General features: G+C 48.0%; 1 protein-coding gene across 1 annotated transcript in view; it reads right to left on the bottom strand.

Annotated features, from left to right (window-relative positions):
• The window catches only part of LOC122544288 (PHD finger protein 23-like), an 18096-nt gene extending 3111 nt beyond the window's left edge, over positions 1-14985 (bottom strand). The window contains exons 1-4 of the mRNA XM_043683368.1: positions 14805-14985; positions 9279-9310; positions 8499-8591; positions 1124-1700 (exon numbers count right to left, since the gene is read on the bottom strand). Of these exons, the coding sequence (XP_043539303.1) occupies positions 1124-1700; positions 8499-8591; positions 9279-9310; positions 14805-14823 (721 nt within the window). The 5' untranslated portion in view covers positions 14824-14985. The remainder of the gene's footprint in view (positions 1-1123; positions 1701-8498; positions 8592-9278; positions 9311-14804) is intronic.
• Between the last annotated feature and the right edge of the window lie 6534 nt (positions 14986-21519).

Consider the following 21519-nt stretch of genomic DNA (forward strand, 5'->3'; position numbering starts at 1 on the left):
AGAGGGAAGGAGGGAATGAATTTGAGTGACAGAGAGAGGAGGTAACAGTTAAATGAAGAACAATTCCTTTTCTACCCAAGTACCACCCCATCCCTCCCAACTCAAACACAAACTAGAGGATGTCGCTGTTCACCTCCACCTGAAATTTCCTATGACAGTAAACATTGCCTGCGTCCCAGCAGGGTGCAGCTGTGGCCTATAACACAAGATACACAGCATGAAAACAGGCCATTCTGCCCCAGCCTAGTCCACCTGAGCCTCCTATTACCTTTCCTCATCTAAACACACTGCCGGAACCCTCGATACCTTTCGATCTCAATCGCTTGTCTATTATCAATGCTGTTGTGGATGAGTCATGCAGAGGCTCTGGGGACAGAGGTGAGGTGAACCAGATGGATTCACACTACAATCAATTACAGTATTATGGTCACTGTTAATGCAGATAGCTCCATATTCCAGAACATAAGCAGTAAATTCAAGCTGGAACCAGCTTCCCTGTGCCTCTGGGTTACCAGTGCAGCAGCATTAGCACACTGCCACTGCCTCCCCACTCTGACGAAAGAACAAAGCTGCATTTATTTAATGTCTCACACGGTAGGCATGTCCCAGAACACTCTCCAGCCAAAAGACCCATTTTTCAGACGAGGCCATCCATTTTGCAAACCAGCCCAGTTCCACTAGCAACAAGGAGAAGTGATGTGTTTTTAGCCGTGGAATAAATACCGTGCAGGAAAGCTTGCAAGTACAGCCGAGTCCATAGACATCCGGCCTCAAAGTTTCATCTCATCCAAATTCAATACCTCAGCACAGCATTCAATATCAGCCTACATTAACACCCATCCCTGTGTGGCACCTTCCAGTTCGGTACTGGGTCAAATGGACCCAACAAATTCAAACTGACAGTTGTGTTAAAGAGCTGGACACGTTATGAGCCTACATTAGAGTGGTGCTGGAAAAGCACAGCTTCATTCCCGAAGAAGGGCTTTTGCCCAAAACGTTGATCTTCCTGCTCCTCGGATGCTGCCTCACCTGCTGCGCTTTTCCAGCACCAGTCTAATGTAGACTCTGATTTCCAGCATCTGCAGTCCTCACTTTTGCCTGCACACATTCTGACCAAACTAACCTGATTCCACCATGATGTCTTCGTCCATGATGCGTGTCTCGCCTTCACTGGAGCTGCTGCCCCCGTCTCGGCTGTTTCCCACACTGAGCGAGTCTTTGATTTCCATTTGATAACTCTCACTATAAACACCCTCCGGATCTGGCCTCAGAGGCTCGGGGAGAAAGTTCCCTTTCACCAGCTCTTCGTCCGAGTCGGTCTCACTCAGCGAGGCCTTGACTTTCTTCTCCGCTCTCTCTTTCTTCAGCTTGCGTTTCTTCCTCCTCTTGATCCGGGAGAAGGTGGACTTCTCGCCATCCAGGGGCCTCAGCTGCTCCGCCTCAGAGGGCCAGTGCTTGCTCCTCTTCTCCTTCTTTTCCTCCGGGGCTGGGTACAAGGAATCCTTGAGCTTCAGCCTGTCCAGGAGCACCCCGTCCGGTCTCAGGGGATGGAACCCATTCCTCCTGGAGCTGCTCGCCTTCTTCACAAAATTCTGGATGGTGTCAAAGTCAACAGACTGGGTGGAGTCCCAGCTGTCACTGTCCAAAACACTCTCTGTCGGCACTGGGGAATTTGAACTTGATGGCGTCCAGTCACACTCCTGTGAGAATTTGAGGGAGAGAGGAGTCACATTGAGTTTTTTCCCCCTCAGTATTGGCCCTGCACTTCAATGTTAATTAACCTCCGTTCCCTTAGAACCCAAAAGTCCCAACCTTCCCAGCCTCAAAGACTGAGCTGTATAGAACTCCATGTTTTCCACCCACACTCAGTCAGTGTTGCCTTCCTTTTTAGAATAGAGTCATTAGAGTGTGGAAGCAGGCTATTCGGGTGCGCTATATCCACACCGACCCTCCAAACAGCAAACTCCCCCCACCCTATCTTTGTAACCCTGTATTTGCCATGGCTAATCCACCTGAACACCACATCTTTGGATTGTGGGAGGAAACCCACATAGACACAGGAAGTTTGCACAGTATCCCGAGTGGAATCAAACCTGGGTCCCTGATGCTGAGAGGCAGAGGTGCTAACCACTGAGCCACCCCTTCTTTACCTGCACTCAGTCCCTTATTTTTTGTCTCTCTCTTCACACTGGGGCTGTATTCCCTAGAGCGTCGGAGGCTGAGGGGTGACCTTATATAGGTTTACAAAATTATGAGGGGCATGGATAGGGTAAATAGGCAAAGTCTTTTCCCTGGGGTTGGGGAGTCCAGAACTAGAGGGGCATAGGTTTAGGGTGAGAGGGGAAAGATATAAAAGAGACCTACGGGGCAACTTTTTCACGCAGACGGTGGTACATGTATGGAATGAGCTCCCACAGAAAGTGGTGGAGGCTGGTACAATTGCAACATTTAACAGGCGTCTGGATGGGTATATGCATAGGAAGGGTTTGGAGGGATATGGGCCGGGTGCTGGCAGGTGGGACTAGATTGGGTTGGGATATCTGGTCGGCATGGACGGGTTGGACTGAAGTGTCTGTTTCCATTCTGTACATCTCTATAACTCTATGTACCTTCTGACCTTACTCTGAAGCCTAGGACTCCTGCTGTGGCAGAGGTTTACCTGCAGAGGCCATCTCCTACCACTAGATGGAGTTTGGGCACAATGGTGACTGCAGTATTTTCATCTGCACCTTAAAATTTATTTTAAAAACTATCACATTTATCACTTTGGGCATTTCAAACAGTGTTCCAGCTGAATGTACAGAAGGTGGCCATTCTCAGAAACAAAAAAAATCAGAGCAACAGCTGGCCATTCAGCCCTTCCAGCCTGCTCTGTCACTGAGCAGCGAACTCGCACTCTGTCCCCATTTTCTCCCCCATGCTCTTTGATCCCATTGCCTCTGGACGGCTCTCCTTATTGTCAGGTGCCACTCGAGAAATCACCATAAATCAGGGAATGGAAGGGAACAAGGAACTTGGAAGATGACAATCACCAGGGAAGCGGCACTGAGCGAGGTGCTGGAGTTGTGTGTTGGTACATCCCTGGACTCTGACAGCCTTTCAATCCAAGGTCTCAAAACAAGTGGTTAGCAATGGTTTCAATTTTCCAGAATCCCGACATTAAAGGAAGATTCCACTGGAAAAGAGTGACTGTAACTCCTCTAATCAAAAAGGGAGGGACTCCAAAATCAGGCGGCTGCTTGCTGTAGCTATACAGAGCCACCCCTTGAGTACTGAGTGTAGTTCAGGTCTCCACATCTGAGGAAGGATATTCTTGCTATTGAGGGAGTCCAGTGAAGGCTCATCAGACTGATCCCTGGGATAGCAGGACTGACATATGAGAAACAACTGATCGACTGAGGATGTTGTGAAACTTGAAAGGGTTCAGAAAAGATTTACAAGGGTGTTGCCATGGTTGGAGGGTTTGAGCTATAGGGAAGAGGCTGAATAGGCTGGGGCTGTTTTCCCTGAAACGTTGGAGGCTGGGGGGTGACCTGATAGAGAGGTTTATAAAACCATGACAGGCATGGCATGTTAAAAACCACCCAACACCAGGTTATAGTCCAACAGGTTTATTTGGAGTCACTAGCTTTTGAAGTCTGCTTCTTCATCAGGTGGTTGTGGAGCAGAATCATAGGACACACAATTTACAGCAACAGGATTGCAGTATTATGGAATGTAATCTTAACCACATTTAACTTGAGTCTTTCACCTTTTAGAGTAATCATATTCGTTTTGGTTCCTTCATATGTAAACCCCAGAACTGTTTTAAAATTACATTCTCAAGATAGCTTTTAACAATAGGTGCCAGCTCAGCTCAGATAATGCATTGAAGGTGTGAGGTTAAAGTCTGTCTGTGTCCTAATGTTAGATCAGACTGATTCTATTTCTAAAGTGGGATTTACAGCATTTTACATGGATTTATGCAGTGTTTGAGCAAAATATAATGTAATTCTGCAAGTACAAATTCACCCCACAAACGCGTGCACGCGCAGGGGAGATAAGTGAGTATGTGTGGGGTGACAGCTTGTGGGGTGTACATATGTGCACATGAGAGAGAGAGCTTGTGTATGAGAGAGGGTCTGCGTGGGTGTATGGATCTGTAGGGGTTTGTGTGTGTGTGCGCGCGCCTGTGAGAGAGTTTGAGAGTGTATATTGCAGTGGGATCACCCAAGAATTAAGACCTTGGGTTCATGTTGCACTACAGGTGATCCCACTGCACTATACACACTCACACCTACAAACCCACATAGACCCTCTCTCATATGCTCACACATACACCCTCTCACAGACTTCTACCCCATCACACTTTCATACATATTATGTGTTCGTAATTTTTATTAATGACTTGGATGAGCATATTTTGTGGATTGAAGGATGGATCAGCAAGTTTGCAGACAACACAAAGGTTGGAAGTGTCGTTGACAGTACATAGGGCTGTTGTAGGCTGCAGCGGGACATTGACAGGATGCAGAGATGGGCCGAGAGGTGGCAGATGGAGTTCAACCTGAATAAATGAGAGGTGATGCATTTTGGAAGGTCGAATTTGAAAGCTGAGTACAGGATTAAGGAAAAGATTCTTGGTAGTGTGGAGGAACAGAGGGATCTTGGTGTGCAGGTACACAGATCCTTTAAAATGGCCACCCAAGTGAACAGGGTTGTTAAGAAAGAATGGTGTTCTGGCTTTCATTAACAGGGGGATTGAGTTTAAGAGTCGTGAGATCCTGTTGCAGCTCTATAAAACTTTGGTTAGACCGCACTTGGAATACTGCGTCCAGTTCTGGTCGCCCTATGATAGGGAAGATGTGGATGCTTTGGAGAGGGTTCAGAGGAGGTTTACCAGGATGCTGCCTGGACTGGAGGGCTTATCTTATGAAGAGAGGTTGACTGAGCTCGGACTTTTTTCATTGGAGAAAAGGAGGAGGAGAGGGGACCTAATTGAGGTATACAAGATAATGAGAGGCATAGATAGAGTCGATAGCCAGAGACTATTTCCCAGAAATGACTAACACGAGGGGTTATAGTTTTAAGCTGGTTGTACACACACTCCCTTGGTCTCCCCTGCGCATGCACGCATTTGTGGGGTGAATTTGTACTTGCAGAATTACATTATATTTTGCTCAAACACTGCATAAATCCATGTAAAATGCTGTAAATCCCACTTTAGAAATAGAATCAGTCTGATCTAACGTTAGGACACAGACAGACTTTAACCTCACACCTTCAATGCATTATCTGAGCTGAGCTGGCACCTATTGTTAAAAGCTATCTTGAGAATGTAATTTTAAAACAGTTCTGGGATTTACATATGAAGGAACCAAAACGAATATGATTATTCTAAAAGGTGAAAGATTCAAGCTAAATGTGGTTAAGATTACATTCCATAATACTGCAATCCTGTTGCTGTAAATTTTGTCATCTGATTCTGCTCCACAACCGCCTGAAGGAGCAGTGCTCTGAAAGCTCATGCTTCCAAATAAACCTGTTGAACTATAATCTGGTGTTGTGTGATTTTTAACTTGGTCCACCCCTGTCCACACTGACACCTCCAAATCCGTAAATAGACAAGATCTTTTCACCAGGGTCGGGGAGTCCAGAACTAGAGGGCATAGGTTTAGGGTGAGAGGGAAAAGATATAAAAGGGACCTAAGGGGCAACGTTTTCACACAGAGGGTGGTACATGTATGGAATGAGCTGCCACAAGAAATGCTGGTACAATTACAACATTTAAAAGGCATCTGGATGGGTATATGAATAGAAAGGGATATGAGCCAAGTGCTGGCAAATGGGAATAGATTAGTTTGGGATATCTGGTCGGCCTGGACTAATTGGACCAAAGGGTCAGTTTCCATGCTGTACGTCTCTATGACATCGCTTGTCCTCGCTGGAATTTGGAAGAATTGGGGAGGGGGATGAATCTAAAATCCTACTGAGACTGGATAGGCTACATGTGTCTTCACTCAGAGAGAGTTGTGAACCTGCGGAATTCTCTCAGTTCATTAGATACATTCGAGAGGGAACTGGACGTGATCCTTGTGGCTAAAGGGATCAAGGGGGATGGGGAGAAAGTGGGAGTGGGATACTGAGATTGCACGATCAGCCATGATCATAATGAATGGTGATGTAGGCTTGAAGGGCTGAATGACCTCCTCCTGTACTGATTTTCTATGTTTCTACAGGTAATTTACTTTACTTTACAGGTAATTTACTTTACCATCAGTAATAAGAGAAACTATTATGAAACAGGTTACAGCAGAGCACTTTGACATGTTCACGGAAATCGGGCAGAGTCAATGCGGTTTTGTGTGAAAGGAATCAGGTTGAACCAATTTATTGATATTCTTTGAGGAAGTAACAAGTAGATTATTCTATATTTGTAACCAAGCTGCTCAGGTGTGTTATTGCTACTTCTGGAGCAGATGGAACTAACTCAGAGGTAGGGACACTACAATGATATAGGCAAATCAGCCCACGGAGTCTCCTCTCTACCGTTCGATCATGACTGATATATTTCTCAATAATGGGCCTTTGCCCCATTATCCTTGATCATCTTACTAATCAAGAACTTATTTCTGTCTTAGTTATAGAGTCACACAGCACAGCAACAGACCCTTCGGTCCAACTCGGCCTTACCAACCAGACATGCTAAGTTAATCTAGTCCCATTTGCCAGCTCTTGGCCCATATCCCCCTAAACCCTTCATATTCATATACCCATCCAGATGCCTTTTAAATGTTGTAATTGTACCAGCCTCCATCACGTCCACCAGAAACTCATTCCATAAATGCACCACCCTCTGCATGAAAAATTTGTCCCTTAGGTCCCTTTTATATTTTTCCCCTCTGACCTTAAACTTAAGCCTTCGAGTTTGGGTTCCTCACACTGGGAATTAAATACACTCAGGTTTCAGACACTCCCTCAGACCTATTAGATGTTGACAGATGTACGTAATGTACTTGGATTTCCAGAAAGCCTAAGACAAGGTGCCAAATATATGTTTAGTGGAATATAAAAGCTCATAGCAAATGGGTTAGCATGTTGGCACAAGTGGAAGATCTGACGGGCTAACAGGACAGAATGGGCAAAAATAGGACAGTTTTCTGGTTGGAAAGTTGCAGGTGGTATGCCACAGGGGTGATGCTAGGGTGTCAACCTTTTATAATAAACGCCTGCTTAAACTGGTTGTCATGTTTCTAAAAATTGTAACTTTAAATGAGACACGATTTCCCATAGGAACCAACGTGAAAACCAGAATTAAGTCCCTCCAGACATTTCTGCTCTGAAAATAAGTGTAGAGATTGAAATTCCAAATTGTACATGCATGCTCCCTAGCCGATGATAATCTGTAGAATAACGTAAACCACTAAACGTAAAAGAAACTCCGCACAGTTAGCTAGCCAAGGACTTTTCTCAGCAGAAAACCATTTTAAGACATTAAACTGAAACGGTAAAAACCCGAAAGAAATGCGGATACTGGGAATCAGAAATGAAAACAGAAATGGCTGGAAAAGCTCAGCAGGTAAGGCAGCATCTGTGGAGAGAAATCAAGAAGCTAAAATGACACAAATTCCTAAATGCCTTCATTGATAAATAGTCACTAAAACAAAATAATTCAAAATACACTAAAGAAAAATTATTCATTTAAAGCTTTAATTGATCGGGTATCATCTAGTGGCAGAAGTCAGTTGGTACAGGAAGAAATTCCTGTACTGACCAAACTTTGGCATTAGATGGATCCCAGGGTTTCAGTGCAAGCTCAGAGCAAGAGGCAGGGAAAAAGCCTGAAAGTAGGCCGGCTACAGAATAGGAAGCCTGGGGAACAACAGTAAACTGAAACTCAACGTCCAACACATATCTTGTTGCTATTTTATGAACGCCTTTAAAGTGAAACATTGTTAACTGAGCCAACTTTAAATGGAGATTTGGTATAGAAACATCTTGGATGAAGGCACTAAAGGTATGGTTGCTAAGTTTCATGATGATACAGAAGTAGGACTCAGGAATGCTCCTGGATCTCCCTCGTGAGCAGAGCAGTAAGAAAATTTAGCAATTTTACTGTCCTGGAATGCGTGTGTAAGGGTCAGATTTCTGAGGCATTGGGACTGGTTCTGGGGAAGGTGGGACCTGCACAAGCCAAATGGTCTACCCCAGAACAGGAAAATAAAACAAAAAAGGGGAAAACAGAGACTTGAAATATTAGCTTGCTTTCTCTCCCCGGATACTGCCTGACCTGCTGTGAATTCCAGCATCTGCTCCTACAAAGAACTGGGGATGCTGAAGATCTGAAACCAAAACACAAATTGCTGGAGAAACCCAGCATGGCTGACAGCATTTGCGCAGCGAAAGCAGAGTTAACAATTCAGATCCAGTGATCCTGCTTCAGAACTCATAATGCACTCACGAATTGAAAAGTCTGCTGATCGCACAGTTAAAAGCAGATTGGGTTAACAGTGGCTCACCTCTCTGCAGGGCGGAATGTAGCCAGTGTACGCCAGAACAAAGTTACAGAACTGATTGAAGTCCTCCACTGTACGCTTCCGTTTCTCAGCTGGCTGCAATGATACACGAGGGTTAGACAGGGACAGGCAGGGCAGGCACAAAAACTGGGAGTGTCAGTCGGGATAAACAACACTTCCGTCGTCACACTTGGCTCATATTCACAAATCAAATTGCATGGATTCGTGATTTTTTTTTGTTTAATTTTTTGTGGGCGTCAATGACAAAGCCAGCATTTGTTACCCATCTTGAAGTGAGTGACCATTTAACAGGGTAGTTGAGAGTTTAACCACGTCACAGACAGGCCTGGCCAGGTAAGGATGCCTTCCCTGAAGGATTTGAGTGTCCATTTCTATGACTCTGAGAGAACAAGGTGGTGATGATCAATGATTTATTAACGAATTGAGTCGACATGCTAGGATTTGGCATGGTATTAGCCTGGGTCTCTGGATTATTAATCTGGTAACATTACCACGGTGCTATTTCCCACCGGTTCTCAAAAGTAAAGAGCACGATCCCACTCTCCAGAGCTGGCAGAACACCTACTCTGGCCTGTTCAGGAAGAAGGATGAGGGGACTGGGGAAGGATGAGGGGACTGGGGAAGGATGGGAGGACAAGGTTGAGTGAATTTTGTGCATCTCTGGGCACCCTCAAGTCTACCTGGCAGTAATCAGAAGTTGAACCAGAGTGACATGCCTCAAGCTACATGGGGTCAGGGTCTCGTTGTACAGTCAGCACTCACCTGAGAGTCTGCTCCGACAGTTTGCAATGGATCTGAAAGCCAAAGAAAACCAAGTTAGAGAACTGCAGATTCAGGGCTTTCCTGACAATGGCACTCACTCCCATAAAGCAATCCATTTAATCCAACATCCTTGTACTACTCTCGACCTCAGATGGCAGACTTCTTCTGCTGCACCACCACCGCGCCCCCTCCAACGTCCCCAGAAAACAGTCCATGCTCTTATCACCCACTCACACTTCAACCATCGATTCTAGGGAACGTTTATCTCTCATCGGCCCAACTGTCACAGCAACCAGTGTCCCGCTCTCAACCCTCTCCCACTCTGTATTTCTCACTCTCCAACATGTTCCACTACGAAACACTGGCTTAATGGGTAGCGGATATGCCTGAGTCATAGTTATTCAGCACAGAAACATGGCCATGCCATTTGTCAGCACTTGGCCCATATCCCTCTAAACCCTTCCTGTTCATATTCCCATCCAGATGCCTTCTCTATTTACCCTAACCATGTCCCTAATGATTTTATAAAGCATTATAAGGTCACCAGTCAGCATCTGATGATCCAGGGAAAATAGCTTAGGGTGGGCACAGAGTGAGTGCACACTGGGGGGGGGAGAACAGAGGGAGCGCTGCACTGTGGGGTGCGGGGGCAGCGAGGGAGCGCTGCACTGTGGGGTGCGGGGGCAGCGAGGGAGCGCTGCACTGTGGGGTGCGGGGGCAGCGCCGCACTGCGGGCTGCGGGGGCAGCGCCGCACTGCGGGCTGCGGGGGCAGCGAGGGAGCGCCGCACTGCGGGCTGCGGGGGCAGCGAGGGAGCGCCGCACTGCGGGCTGCGGGGGCAGCGAGGGAGCACCGCACTGCGGGGTGCGGGGGCAGCGAGGGAGCGCCGCACTGCGGGCTGCGGGGGCAGCGAGGGAGCACCGCACTGCGGGGTGCGGGGGCAGCGAGGGAGCGCCGCACTGCGGGCTGCGGGGGCAGCGAGGGAGCACCGCACTGCGGGGTGCGGGGGCAGCGAGGGAGCGCCGCACTGCGGGGTGCAGGGGCAGCGAGGGAGCGCCGCACTGCGGGCTGCGGGGGCAGCGAGGGAGCGCCGCACTGCGGGCTGCGGGGGCAGCGAGGGAGCACCGCACTGCGGGGTGCGGGGGCAGCGAGGGAGCGCCGCACTGCGGGCTGCGGGGGCAGCGAGGGAGCACCGCACTGCGGGGTGCGGGGGCAGCGAGGGAGCGCCGCACTGCGGGCTGCGGGGGCAGCGAGGGAGCACCGCACTGCGGGGTGCGGGGGCAGCGAGGGAGCGCCGCACTGCGGGCTGCGGGGGCAGCGAGGGAGCACCGCACTGCGGGGTGCGGGGGCAGCGAGGGAGCGCCGCACTGCGGGACATATCGCAGAGAGACCAGGCCGACATACCGCCCAGAGACTGGGTTTACTTACTGCAGAGAGACCAGGCAGACATATTGCAGAGAGACCGGGCTGACTTACTGCCCAGCGACTGGGCAGACATACCGCCCAGAGACCGGAATAACATACCGCAGAGAGACCAGGCTGACATACCGCCCAGAGACCGGCTCACATACCACAGAATGACCAGGCTGATATACTGCTGAGAGACCGGGCTGATGTACCGCTGACAGACGGGGCTGACATATTGCTGAGAGACCGGGGTGTTATATTGCTGAGAGACTGGACTGACAGACCGCTGACAGACTGGGCTGACTTACCGCAGAGACCGGGCTGACATATTGCAGAGAGACTGAGCTGACATACCGCCCAGCGACCGGGCTGACAGACCGCCCAGAGAGAGGAATAACATACCGCAGAGAGCGGGCAGACATACCGCCCAGAGACCGAACTGATATACCGCAGAGAGACTGGGCTGACATACCGCACAGAGACCGTACTGACATACCACCCAGAGACTGAAATGACATACCGCACAGAGACCGGGCTGACATACTGCACAGAGACCGGATTGCCATACCGCACAGAGACTGGGCTCACACGCCGCAGAGAGACCGGACTGCCATACCGTACAGAGATCGTGCTTACAAACTGCCCTGAGACCAGGCTGACATACTACAGAGAGACAAAGCTGACATACTGCAGAGAGACCGGGCCGACATACAGCCGAGAGACCGGGCTGACATACTGCAGAGAGATCGGGCTGATATACCACAGTGAGACCATCCTGACGTTCCGCCTAGAGACTGGGCTGACATTCCGCAGAGAGACTGGGCTGACATACCGGACAGAGAGCGGGCTGACATATCGCACAGAGACTGGGCTGTCATACCGCACAGAGACCGGGTTGACATATTGCAGAGAGACCGGCCTGAAATACCGCTTAGAGGCTGGGTTGACATACAGCAGAGAGACCGGACAGATATACCACAGGGAGACCGGGCTGGCATACTGCAGGCAGACCTGGCTGACATACCGCCCAGAGACCGGGCTGACATACCGCAGACAAACCGGGCTGATATACCGCCGTGAGACCAGGCTGTCATATCGCAGAGAGACCGGGCTGACATACCTCAGAGAGACCGGGCCGACATACAACCCAGAGACCAGGCTGACATACCACAGAGAGACAAAGCTGACATACCGCAGAGAGACCGGGTTGACATACTGCACAGACCAGGCTGACATACTGCAGAGAGACCGGGCCGACATACAGCAGAGAGACCAGGCAGATATACCACAGGGAGCCGGGCTGGCATACCGCAGGCAGACCAGGCTAACATACCGCCCAGAGACCAGGCCGACATACCGCAGACAAACCGGGCTGATATATCGTCGTGAGACCAAGCTGGCATATCGCAGAGAGACCTGGCTGACATACCTCAGAGAGACCGGGCCGACATACAATCCAGAGACCGGGTTGACATACCGCACAGAGACCGGCTGACATACTGCAGAGAGACTGGGCCCACATACTGTAAAGAGATCGGGCTGACATACCGCCCAAAGACCATGGTGACATACCGCAGAGAGACCGGGCTGACATACTGCCGAGAGACCGCGCAGACATACCGCTGATAGACTGGGCTGACATACCGCAGAGAGACCGGGCAGACTTACCGCACAGAGAGCAGGCCGACATACAGCCCAGAGACTGGGCTGATATACTGCAGAGTGACCGGGCTGACATACCGCAGAGAGACCAGGCTGACATATTATAATTTGTCTGCTCACTGAATATGGGGATTTTTTTCAATTTTGTGCCCCTGTTTTAATGTCGTCCGCTCATGATGAAGAGATGTTGCTTTTCACTGAGTCAGAGTCAGCGATACTCAGCAGAGAAAATTGGCAAAACATAACATGAAATAAACATTCTGAAAATGATAGCTAGGCAGAGTTTAAAAGTGACACAATATTAGTGTCCTTGGGTATTACAGAAAACAACTCTTCACTCATAGTCATCAACAGTCAAACATGATTTTTTTTTAGGCTGTTATTGCTAGATTGGAGATTGTCTGAGTTAAACATTGATGCAAATTCTGTTTTTCAGCAAAATTGCATTTAATCTGTCAGAAGCTAAGAAATTTTACTGTGTTCTCATTAACTTCTGTCACAATCTGCGATATGCAATTAGAGAGATTGATATTCATTGCATAACCTCAAGCTGAACTTTTTCTATCTTTTCTACAAGTTTGTTCTCCCAATCGCGCTCTCCTATGCCATTAGGCTTTGATTCATTGAATCCCGACAATGAAAAAGGGTCCATTTGGCTCATTGAGTCTGCATCAACCCTGTGAAGAGCAACCCCCCAAGACCCAGCTCCCCTCAACCGTTCCCCATAACCCTGCATTTCTCCAAGGCTAATCCACCCAGCCTGCACATCCCTGGACACTGCAGACAACCTGTATATCTTTGTACTATGGTAGGAAACTGGAGAACCCAGCAGAAACCCACGTAGGCATGGGAAGATTATACAAATTCTACATAGACAGCTACCCAAGGCTGGAATCCAACCTGGGTCCCTGGCATTGTGAAGCTGCAGTGCTAACCATTGAGCCACCATGCTGCCCCAATCCCACAAAATTCTTCTGTGCCTTGATAGCTTACTGTACTTTCTGGAAGAATGGGAGTGTAATTGGCAAAGGAGAGAACAGTAACATGCCACAGATAGCAGAGACCCTGACCATGCCAGGACTTTGGATCTTCTGAAGACCCTTGCAAGAGTCCAGGTTTCTTACAATGTCTTTACAAAGATCGTATTGACACTGCTTTTATCTCCTTGAATACTGAAGATGGAGGGGTTTAATGACTTGGTGAAGTGGCAGATGAATCCAGAACAAGAGGGTTTGCAGTAAATGTAGAGCCAGAGCCATTCAGAGGTAATGTCTGGAAACACTCCCTCATACAATGGGAGGTTGGACATCTGCAACTCCCTCTCGCAAGCAGCTCTGACTGTTGGAGATTAATGAAATTGCTCCAATGTGAAATTCATAGATTTCTATTATTAATAGGCATTATGAGTTTGGGAACCAAGATATGTGGAAAGAGGGAGGTGATGACCTAGTGGTATTATTACTAGACTGTTAATCCAGAGACCCAGGTAATGTTCTGGGGATTGGATTTGAATCCCACAATGGTAGATGGTTGAATTTGAATTCAATGAAAATCTGGAATGAACTGCCTAATGATGATCATGAATCTATTGTCAATTTTCAAGACAAACCGATGTGATTCACTAACGTCCTTCAGGGAAGGAGACTGCCATCCTTATCTGGTCTGGACTACATGGTTTGCCTGACCCACAACTATGTGGTTGACTCTTAACTGCCTTCAGGGATGGCCTAGCCAGTGATGCCCTCACCCTGTGAATGAATGAAAATCAAACATGATTTCATCAAAGAGTGGAACACGATCAATGTGCAGAATGACCTCCTCCTGCTTCTAAATAATGGAAGATCTAAGTGTGTAAACAAACATAGCAATTAATAGACAAATATAAAAGAAGCAATGTCTTGCATTTATATTGTGCCTTTTACAGTCAACAAATGAACCAAAGTGCTTTACTGGTCACAGATATAATAGAGGTAGCACCACGAATAAAAATGTTTGAATTCATCTCTTCAGTAGGCACATAATGCAATGTTAATAGAGTTGTTGACTTTCCCAGAGATCAATATCTGTCAATGAGTTGACAATAGATCCAGCCATGAGGTGGGGAAAATCCACAGAGATGGAGAGACTTGAGAACCAAAAATCCAAGGTCACCTTCCCCTCACAAGTGTTTCTCTATGTTATGTACCAAATTACTGAGATACTGGATATCAAAACATTATTATCTGAAAGAAACCAATCTAATTTTTATTTGAAATATTTTGAATTCAAAACCCTACCATTTCTGAATTCAACACCTCCCCCTCACCCCCCCGCCCCCCCCCCCCCCCCCCCCCGAGTGTACCCCCCCCCACCCCCCGGGACTCCCTCTGGGGGTCGGTCTCTCTCCCCCCTCCCCCTCCCCGGGGTCTCCCTGCCCCCCGGGGCACGGGCTCGGTGATGTTGATGAAGACTCTCTCACCCTCCGCCATCTTCAGCATCGCCGCCGCCGCCGAGAACCGACTCCTCCTCCTCACGGACACGCGCACCGACCCTCTCCCCCGCGCGCGCCCCCGCTCGCCGGCCGCACTCGATGCCACGAGGACGCGCTTTCCACCGCCCGCAACAAACACACTCTCTGCCTTTCCCGGCGCGCGCTCCTCCCTCACCGTCACGTGTTTCCCCCCTTTTCCCGGGAGCGCGCGCTCGCCCCACCACCAACCCCCCTCCTCCGCGGGGGCGTGCCCGCCTCTCGCGCCCTTTTTCCCCTCGGGACGTTTTTTTTTCGCACACTCCGCCCTTCCAGTGACGCAAGACACCAGCACGGAGCAACGCAGGAGTGGGGGGGGGGCTTCCTCCTCCTCATTCAAAGCAAAAAGCGGCTTCTTCATCTCATCTCCCTGCCGTCACGTTGAATACCCTTTATAATAATAATGTTCACTTTCTAATTGTATAAACGCATGAAGAAAAGTCCTCGAAGCTTTCGATTTGTTTCAACCTAAACCTTGATATTCCTGCCCCCCCCCCCACTATTCCTCTGCTTTGGATTACTCCAGCTTCAAAGGCCAAGGTCGTTTCGTCAGAGCGTACTTTTTTTCAGCGCGCAGCGACGTGGGGCGTGCTTACGTCATCACACGGGGGCGGGGAAGCGCGCCTATGTCATGCACAATGCGCCTACGCATACGCAGTAATGCGTCATCGCGTCAGGTTGGACGTACAGTAGTAGGTTGGTAGAAGAAATCGCCGCCATGTTGGTAATGGAGCTGGACCAAGTTGGCACATCAGGTGGGTGTAGAGTTTAGAGATCTTTCTAATCACTGAGTTGCCATTATTAAAGCTTGCACACTTTTATTGTTTTATAGAGAGTTTTTCATCATTGGCGTTTGGCTGAATTCCCCAAACCTGAATTATATCTTGGTGGTTGTGGCAGCAGCCATCCCTCAGACCCTTTGAATCATTGATTTCCATTTTGTTGGAAAGTCGAGGTGACATCTGTTGGGACTCTTCCTAGATTTTCTCAAGAGCACTTAACTTTGTCAGTGATACTGTTCTCACATCTCTCGAGTGGGTGGGCTGATTCTGAAGATATAATCTCTTGGAGACAGCAATAGCAATGAATAAGACAAGGAGAGCATAAGAAATAGGAAATAAGGCGTGTGTTCAGCCAGTCGAGCCTGCTTTGCCATTCAAGAAGATCATGGCTCCTCTGACATTCCTCACGTACACCTTCCTGCTCTTTCCCCATAACTGGCTCCAAGGTAGAAGACAGAGGGTGGTGGTGGTGGAGGGTTGTTTTTCACACTGGAGACGTCCGACCAGTGGAGTGTCACAAGGATCGGTGCTGCGTCCACTACTTTTTGTCATTTATATAAATGATTTGGATGCGAGCATAAGAGGTGCAGTTAGTAAGTTTGTAAACGACACCAAAATTGGAGGTGTAGTGGACAGTGGAAAAGGTTACCTCAGATTGCAACAGGATCTCGAACAGATGGGCCAATGGGCTGAGAAGTGGCAGATGGAGTTTAATTCAGATAAATGCGAGGTGCTGCATTTTGGGAAAGCAAATCTTAGCAGGACTTATACACTTAATGGTAAGGTCCTAGGGAGTGTTGCTGAACAAAGAGACATTGGGGTGCAGGTTCATAGCTCGTTGAAAGTGGAGTCACAGGTAAATAGGATAGTGAAGGCGGTGTTTGATATGCTTTCCTTTATTGGTCAGAGTACTGAGTACTGGAGTTGGGAGGTCATGTTGCAGCTGTACAGGACTTTGGTTAGGCCACTGTTGGAATATTGCATGCAATTCTAGTCTCCTTCCTATCGGAAACATGTTATGAAACTTGAAAGAGTTTAGAGTCATAGAGATGTACAGCATAGAAACAGACCCTTCGGTCCAACCCGTCCATGCTGACCAGATATTCCAACCCAGTCTAGTCCCACTGGCCCATATCCCTCTAAACCCTTCTTATTCATATACCCATCCAAATGCCTCTTAAATGTTGCAATTGTACCAGCCTCCACCACTTCCTCTGGCAGCTAATTCCATACACATACCACCCTCTGTATGAATAGGTTGCCCCGTAGGTCTCTTTTATATCTTTCCCCTCTCACCCTAAACCTATGCCCTCTAGTTCTGGACTCCCTGACCCCAGAGAAAAGACTTTGTCTATTTATCCTATCCATGCCCCTCATAATTTTGTAAACCTCTATAAGGTCACCCCTCAGCCTCCGACACTCCAGGGAGAACAGCCCCAGCCAATTCAGCCTCGCCCTATAGTTCAAATCCTCCAACCCTGGCAACATCCTTGTAAATATTCAGTGACCTCCCTTCCCTATCTAATTCTACACAAGAATGCCTTCCCTCTCACCAGTTTCTGAGATGCACTCATGTCATTCCTGAGTTGGCTTCGTTACAGGGCTGCAAATATTTTCCTAATAGCACTGTGGGTGTACCTACAGGATTGCAGTTGTTTGAGAAGGCAGCTCACCACCACTTTCTTAAGGGCAAATAATACTGAGATAAAATCTGTAGGCTGTAGTTTGATTTGATGCTGCTACTGACAGAGTTTGCATTTCGCTTGGAGGTATTTGGGCTTCCCTGAGATTATAACTATCAAAATGAAACTGAATATTTATAGAATCCCTACAGTGTGGAAACAGGCCCTTTGGCCCAACTAGTCCACACCAACCCTCTGAAGAGTATCCCACCCAAACCCTATTACTCTACATTTACCCCTTACTAACACATGCCAGTTCACCTAATCTTTGGATTGTGGGAGGAAACTGGAGGAAACCCACGCAGACACGGGGAGAATGTGCAAACTCCACACAGACAGTTGCCTGAGGTGGGAATCGAACCAGAGTCCCTGGTACGGTGAGGCAGCAGTGCTAACCACTGTGCCACCGTGCCCCCATTTCCTCTGAAGTAGATATACTTTAGAGAATGGATAAAGTTATTAGTCAATTAGTAATGACGTGACAAAACGACCAAGAGATTCAGTTTATCAATATCTTTGTTTACTAGTTGGAGTCCAAAAGTGCAAAGTTGGATTTAATCAGTTTGGAATTTTTTTTGCAGAAGTAGGTTGATTGGTTAGCCAGCCGCTGAGGAGTTCTAGGCAGCTTCTTCTCATTAAAAACTCCTTTCAAAATCTTCTGCTTCCTACAGGTCAGAGACATTTCTTTTATGACAGCGGAGTCAGGGTGTCCATTTTGTCAATGGGTGTGTTATGGCTGACCCTATAAACAGCCTGCTCTTTCACATTATCACGTTTAAAAGGTTCTGCATGTGACCAGGCCTTCTGAGGGTAGAGAAGCAGTGTCCATTTCAGACAAGGGCTTCAGACATTGTAGATAACCAACTGTGTATGGCCCCTCCCAAGGGTTAAGTGGAAAGCTATTAATACATCTTGTTGGATGAGTGTAACTTGCAATTCCATTGTTTAAGGGATTTTCTAGGTGAGAATTTTCTCTGTAGCAGTTTTGGGTAGGGACTAGGTTGGTCCTGGACATGGAAGGATTTTCTGATGAAGAGAGGTTGAGTAGTCTGCGACTGTACTGTTTGGGATTTAGAAGAATGAGATGCCGACCTATTGAAACATATAAGATCCTGAATGGAATTGATAGGGTAGGTGCGGAGAGGTTGTTTCCCTTTGTGGGAGAGTCTAGAACCAGAGGGCATCTCCTCAGAGAAACGGGTCATCAATTTAAGATAGAGACAAGGAGGAATTTCTTCTTTCAGAATCACAGACATGGACAGCACAGGAACAGACCCTTCGGTCTAACTCATCCGCACCGACCAGATATCCTAAATTAATCTAGTTCCATTTGCCAGCACTTGGCCCATAATCCATCTAAACCCTTCCTATTCATATACCCATCCAGATGCTGCAATTATACCAGCATCCACCACTTCCTCTAGCAGCTCATTCCATACACTCACCATTCTGCGTGAAGAAGTCCCTTTTATATCTTTTCCCATCTCACCCTAAACCTAAGCGCTCTGGTTTCAGACTCCTCTACCCTGGGAAAAAGGAGCTGTTTACCCTATCAATGCCCCTCATGATTTTATAAACCTCTAAAGGTCACCCCTCAGCCTCCGACGCTCCGGGGAAAACACCCCCAGCCTGTTCAGCCTCTCCCTGTAGCTCAAGCCCTCCAACCCTGGCAACATCCTGGTAAATCTTGTCTGAACCCTTTCAAGTTTCACAACATCTTTCCGATAGCAAGTAGTGAATCTGTGAAATTCTTTACTGCAGGGAGATGTAGAAGCTGGGTCATGAAGTTTATTAAAGGCTGAGATAGACAGATTTTTAATCAGTCAGGGAATTGAATGGTGTGGGGCAAGAGGTAAGTGGGGTTGAGGATGATCGGATCAGCCATGACCCCACTGAATGGATGGGCTGAATGGCCTACGTCTGTTCCGACATGTTATGGGTTTGGTGGAAGATTGTGCCTGAATTTGGAAGCTGCACTTTCAGGAAGGATGCTGAGGCCCCGGAGAGGGTGTGGAGGGGTTTTATCAGAATGCTACGAGGTAGGGGCCTCAGTTACTGGGGAGGTGACAAGGCCGGGCTTATTCTCTTTCAGAAGAGAAGCTTGAAGGGACCTGGATTGCTCTGCATCATATCCAGTGATTCCTGCCCGGAAGTTTGGAGAGTTTGGATGGGGGCAACCCCCCCACCCCGCCTTCACCTCGCCCACCCCCCCCACCATCACCACCACCGGTACAATACCTACCCAGATTCTAGGATCAGTTCCACGTCCCTGAAAGCTGAACCCCAGCCAGCGCTTTTGGAGAAAGGGCAAGAGGGGATTGTTTTGTTTTGTTGATCATTCTAACTCTGCAGAATGATCCTGACAGATTCTGTGTTTTTTCTCCATCTGCTGATCCTCACGGAGGTTCATGGTAGCAGTCCGAAGCAATGGCAAACTGCCTGCAGTTCACTGCGTTACTGCTCAAAGCCATGTCTGACCTGTCTGAACCCGAAACAGCTCCTTCGCTCCACCATTATCGTGGGAGAATCTGTGGTTTTGGAAATAACTCTTCAAATGAGGCCGTATTTGTCGCTGTCACTGATGGCGCTACCAAAAATTGGAATTATTGAATATTTACAATGTAGGAGGAGGCTATTCATCCCATCATATCCACTCTGGCTCTCCTCAAAGGCAGCGTACTTAATCCCCACTCCCCCTGCCATTTCCTCAAGCCGTCCTGAATATATTTCCTCTTCAATTCTCCTCTGAAAGCCAAATCTGAACTTGCCTCCATCACACTCTCGGGCGATACATTCCAGGCACTCACTCACTCATGATACAAAAAGGATTGGCTCATTTCGCTCTTTAGACAGAAGTGGGTGCTGCAGATGCTGGAGATTAGAGTCAAGATTAGAGCGGTGCTGGAAAAGCACAGCAGGTCAGGCAGCTTCCGAGGAGCAGGAAAATCAACGTTTCAGGCAAAAGCCCTTCATCGGGAAGAGCTTTTGCTCGAAATGTCAATTTTTCCTGCTCCTCAGATGCTGCCTGACCTGCTGTGCTTTTCCAGCACCGCTCTAATCTTGATTCTAATTTTGCTCTTTGCTAATATTTTAAATCAATGTCCTTTTTTTAAAGTTTAATTTATTCACACACAGCTCATGGCACGACCAGTATTTACTCTCATCCTTAATTGTACAGAAGGTGGTGAGTTACCTTGTTGAACTGCTGTGGTCTGTGTGGTATCTGTGCACTCATTAGGGAGGGATTGCAGGAGCCTGAATAAATCCGGACGGGCTGTTCCCATGTATCTGTCTGTGTAGGTCCTTCAAGATATTAGGAGATCATGGGTTCGAAAGGCGCTGTCTCAGCAGTCTTGAGCTTTCTGCCAATGGCTAGTATTTCCCCCCTATCTGTTCTGTCCAGGGTACCTGGGTTTTGGATATCCCATTGCAAGATATTCCTCGTTACTGCTGGATTTACGAGGTGGGGGAGGCTCTGTCAGCAGATATTTCAGTCTTTGCCACCAGTAGCTCGCCCAAGTATCAGTGTCTTGTCAATTCCACATCCTCAGACGGTGTTTAGATTAGATTCCCTACAGTGTGGAAACAGGCCATTTAGCCCAACAAGTCCACACCGACCCTCCAAAGAGTAACCCACACTCCGACATTTATCCCTGAGTAATGCACCTTAGACTATGGGCAATTTAGCACGGCCAATTCACCTAACCTGCACATCTTTGGATTGTGGGAGGAAAGCCACACAGACACGGGGAAAATGTGCAAACTCCACACAGACAGTCACCTGAGGTGGGAATCGAACGTGTTTGTGTGTGTGTGTTTATGTGTGTTAATGTGTGTGTGTGCGTGTGTCAGATAGAGAGACGCTAGGAGCTACGGTTCAGCTTGCTGTTGGAAAGGAATGTTGAAGGAGATTATATCTGGGAAAGATGTTAACCCTCCACCTTTCAGCTGCTAAACGAGGACAGTAACACAGTCCATGCCTGAGCTGCTCCTGCTAACATGGGGACGGGCAAAGGATCAGGGACAGGAGTTGGTCAATTAACACGAAGCCAATCAAGACTTTTTAAACAGTGCCTTAGGTCCAATTAAACATGTTCCAATTGGGCTCCGTGTTATAGAGAATGGAACAGCCTCTGACACTGCTTCTAAGGTTGAGTTTCACCTGCTTGGAAGGCAGTATCATTCTCGGATTCCCAACACTGG

This window comes from Chiloscyllium plagiosum, chromosome 48 (genome assembly GCF_004010195.1).
Source record: "Chiloscyllium plagiosum isolate BGI_BamShark_2017 chromosome 48, ASM401019v2, whole genome shotgun sequence".
In the NCBI taxonomy this organism is placed as follows: Eukaryota; Metazoa; Chordata; class Chondrichthyes; order Orectolobiformes; family Hemiscylliidae; genus Chiloscyllium; species Chiloscyllium plagiosum.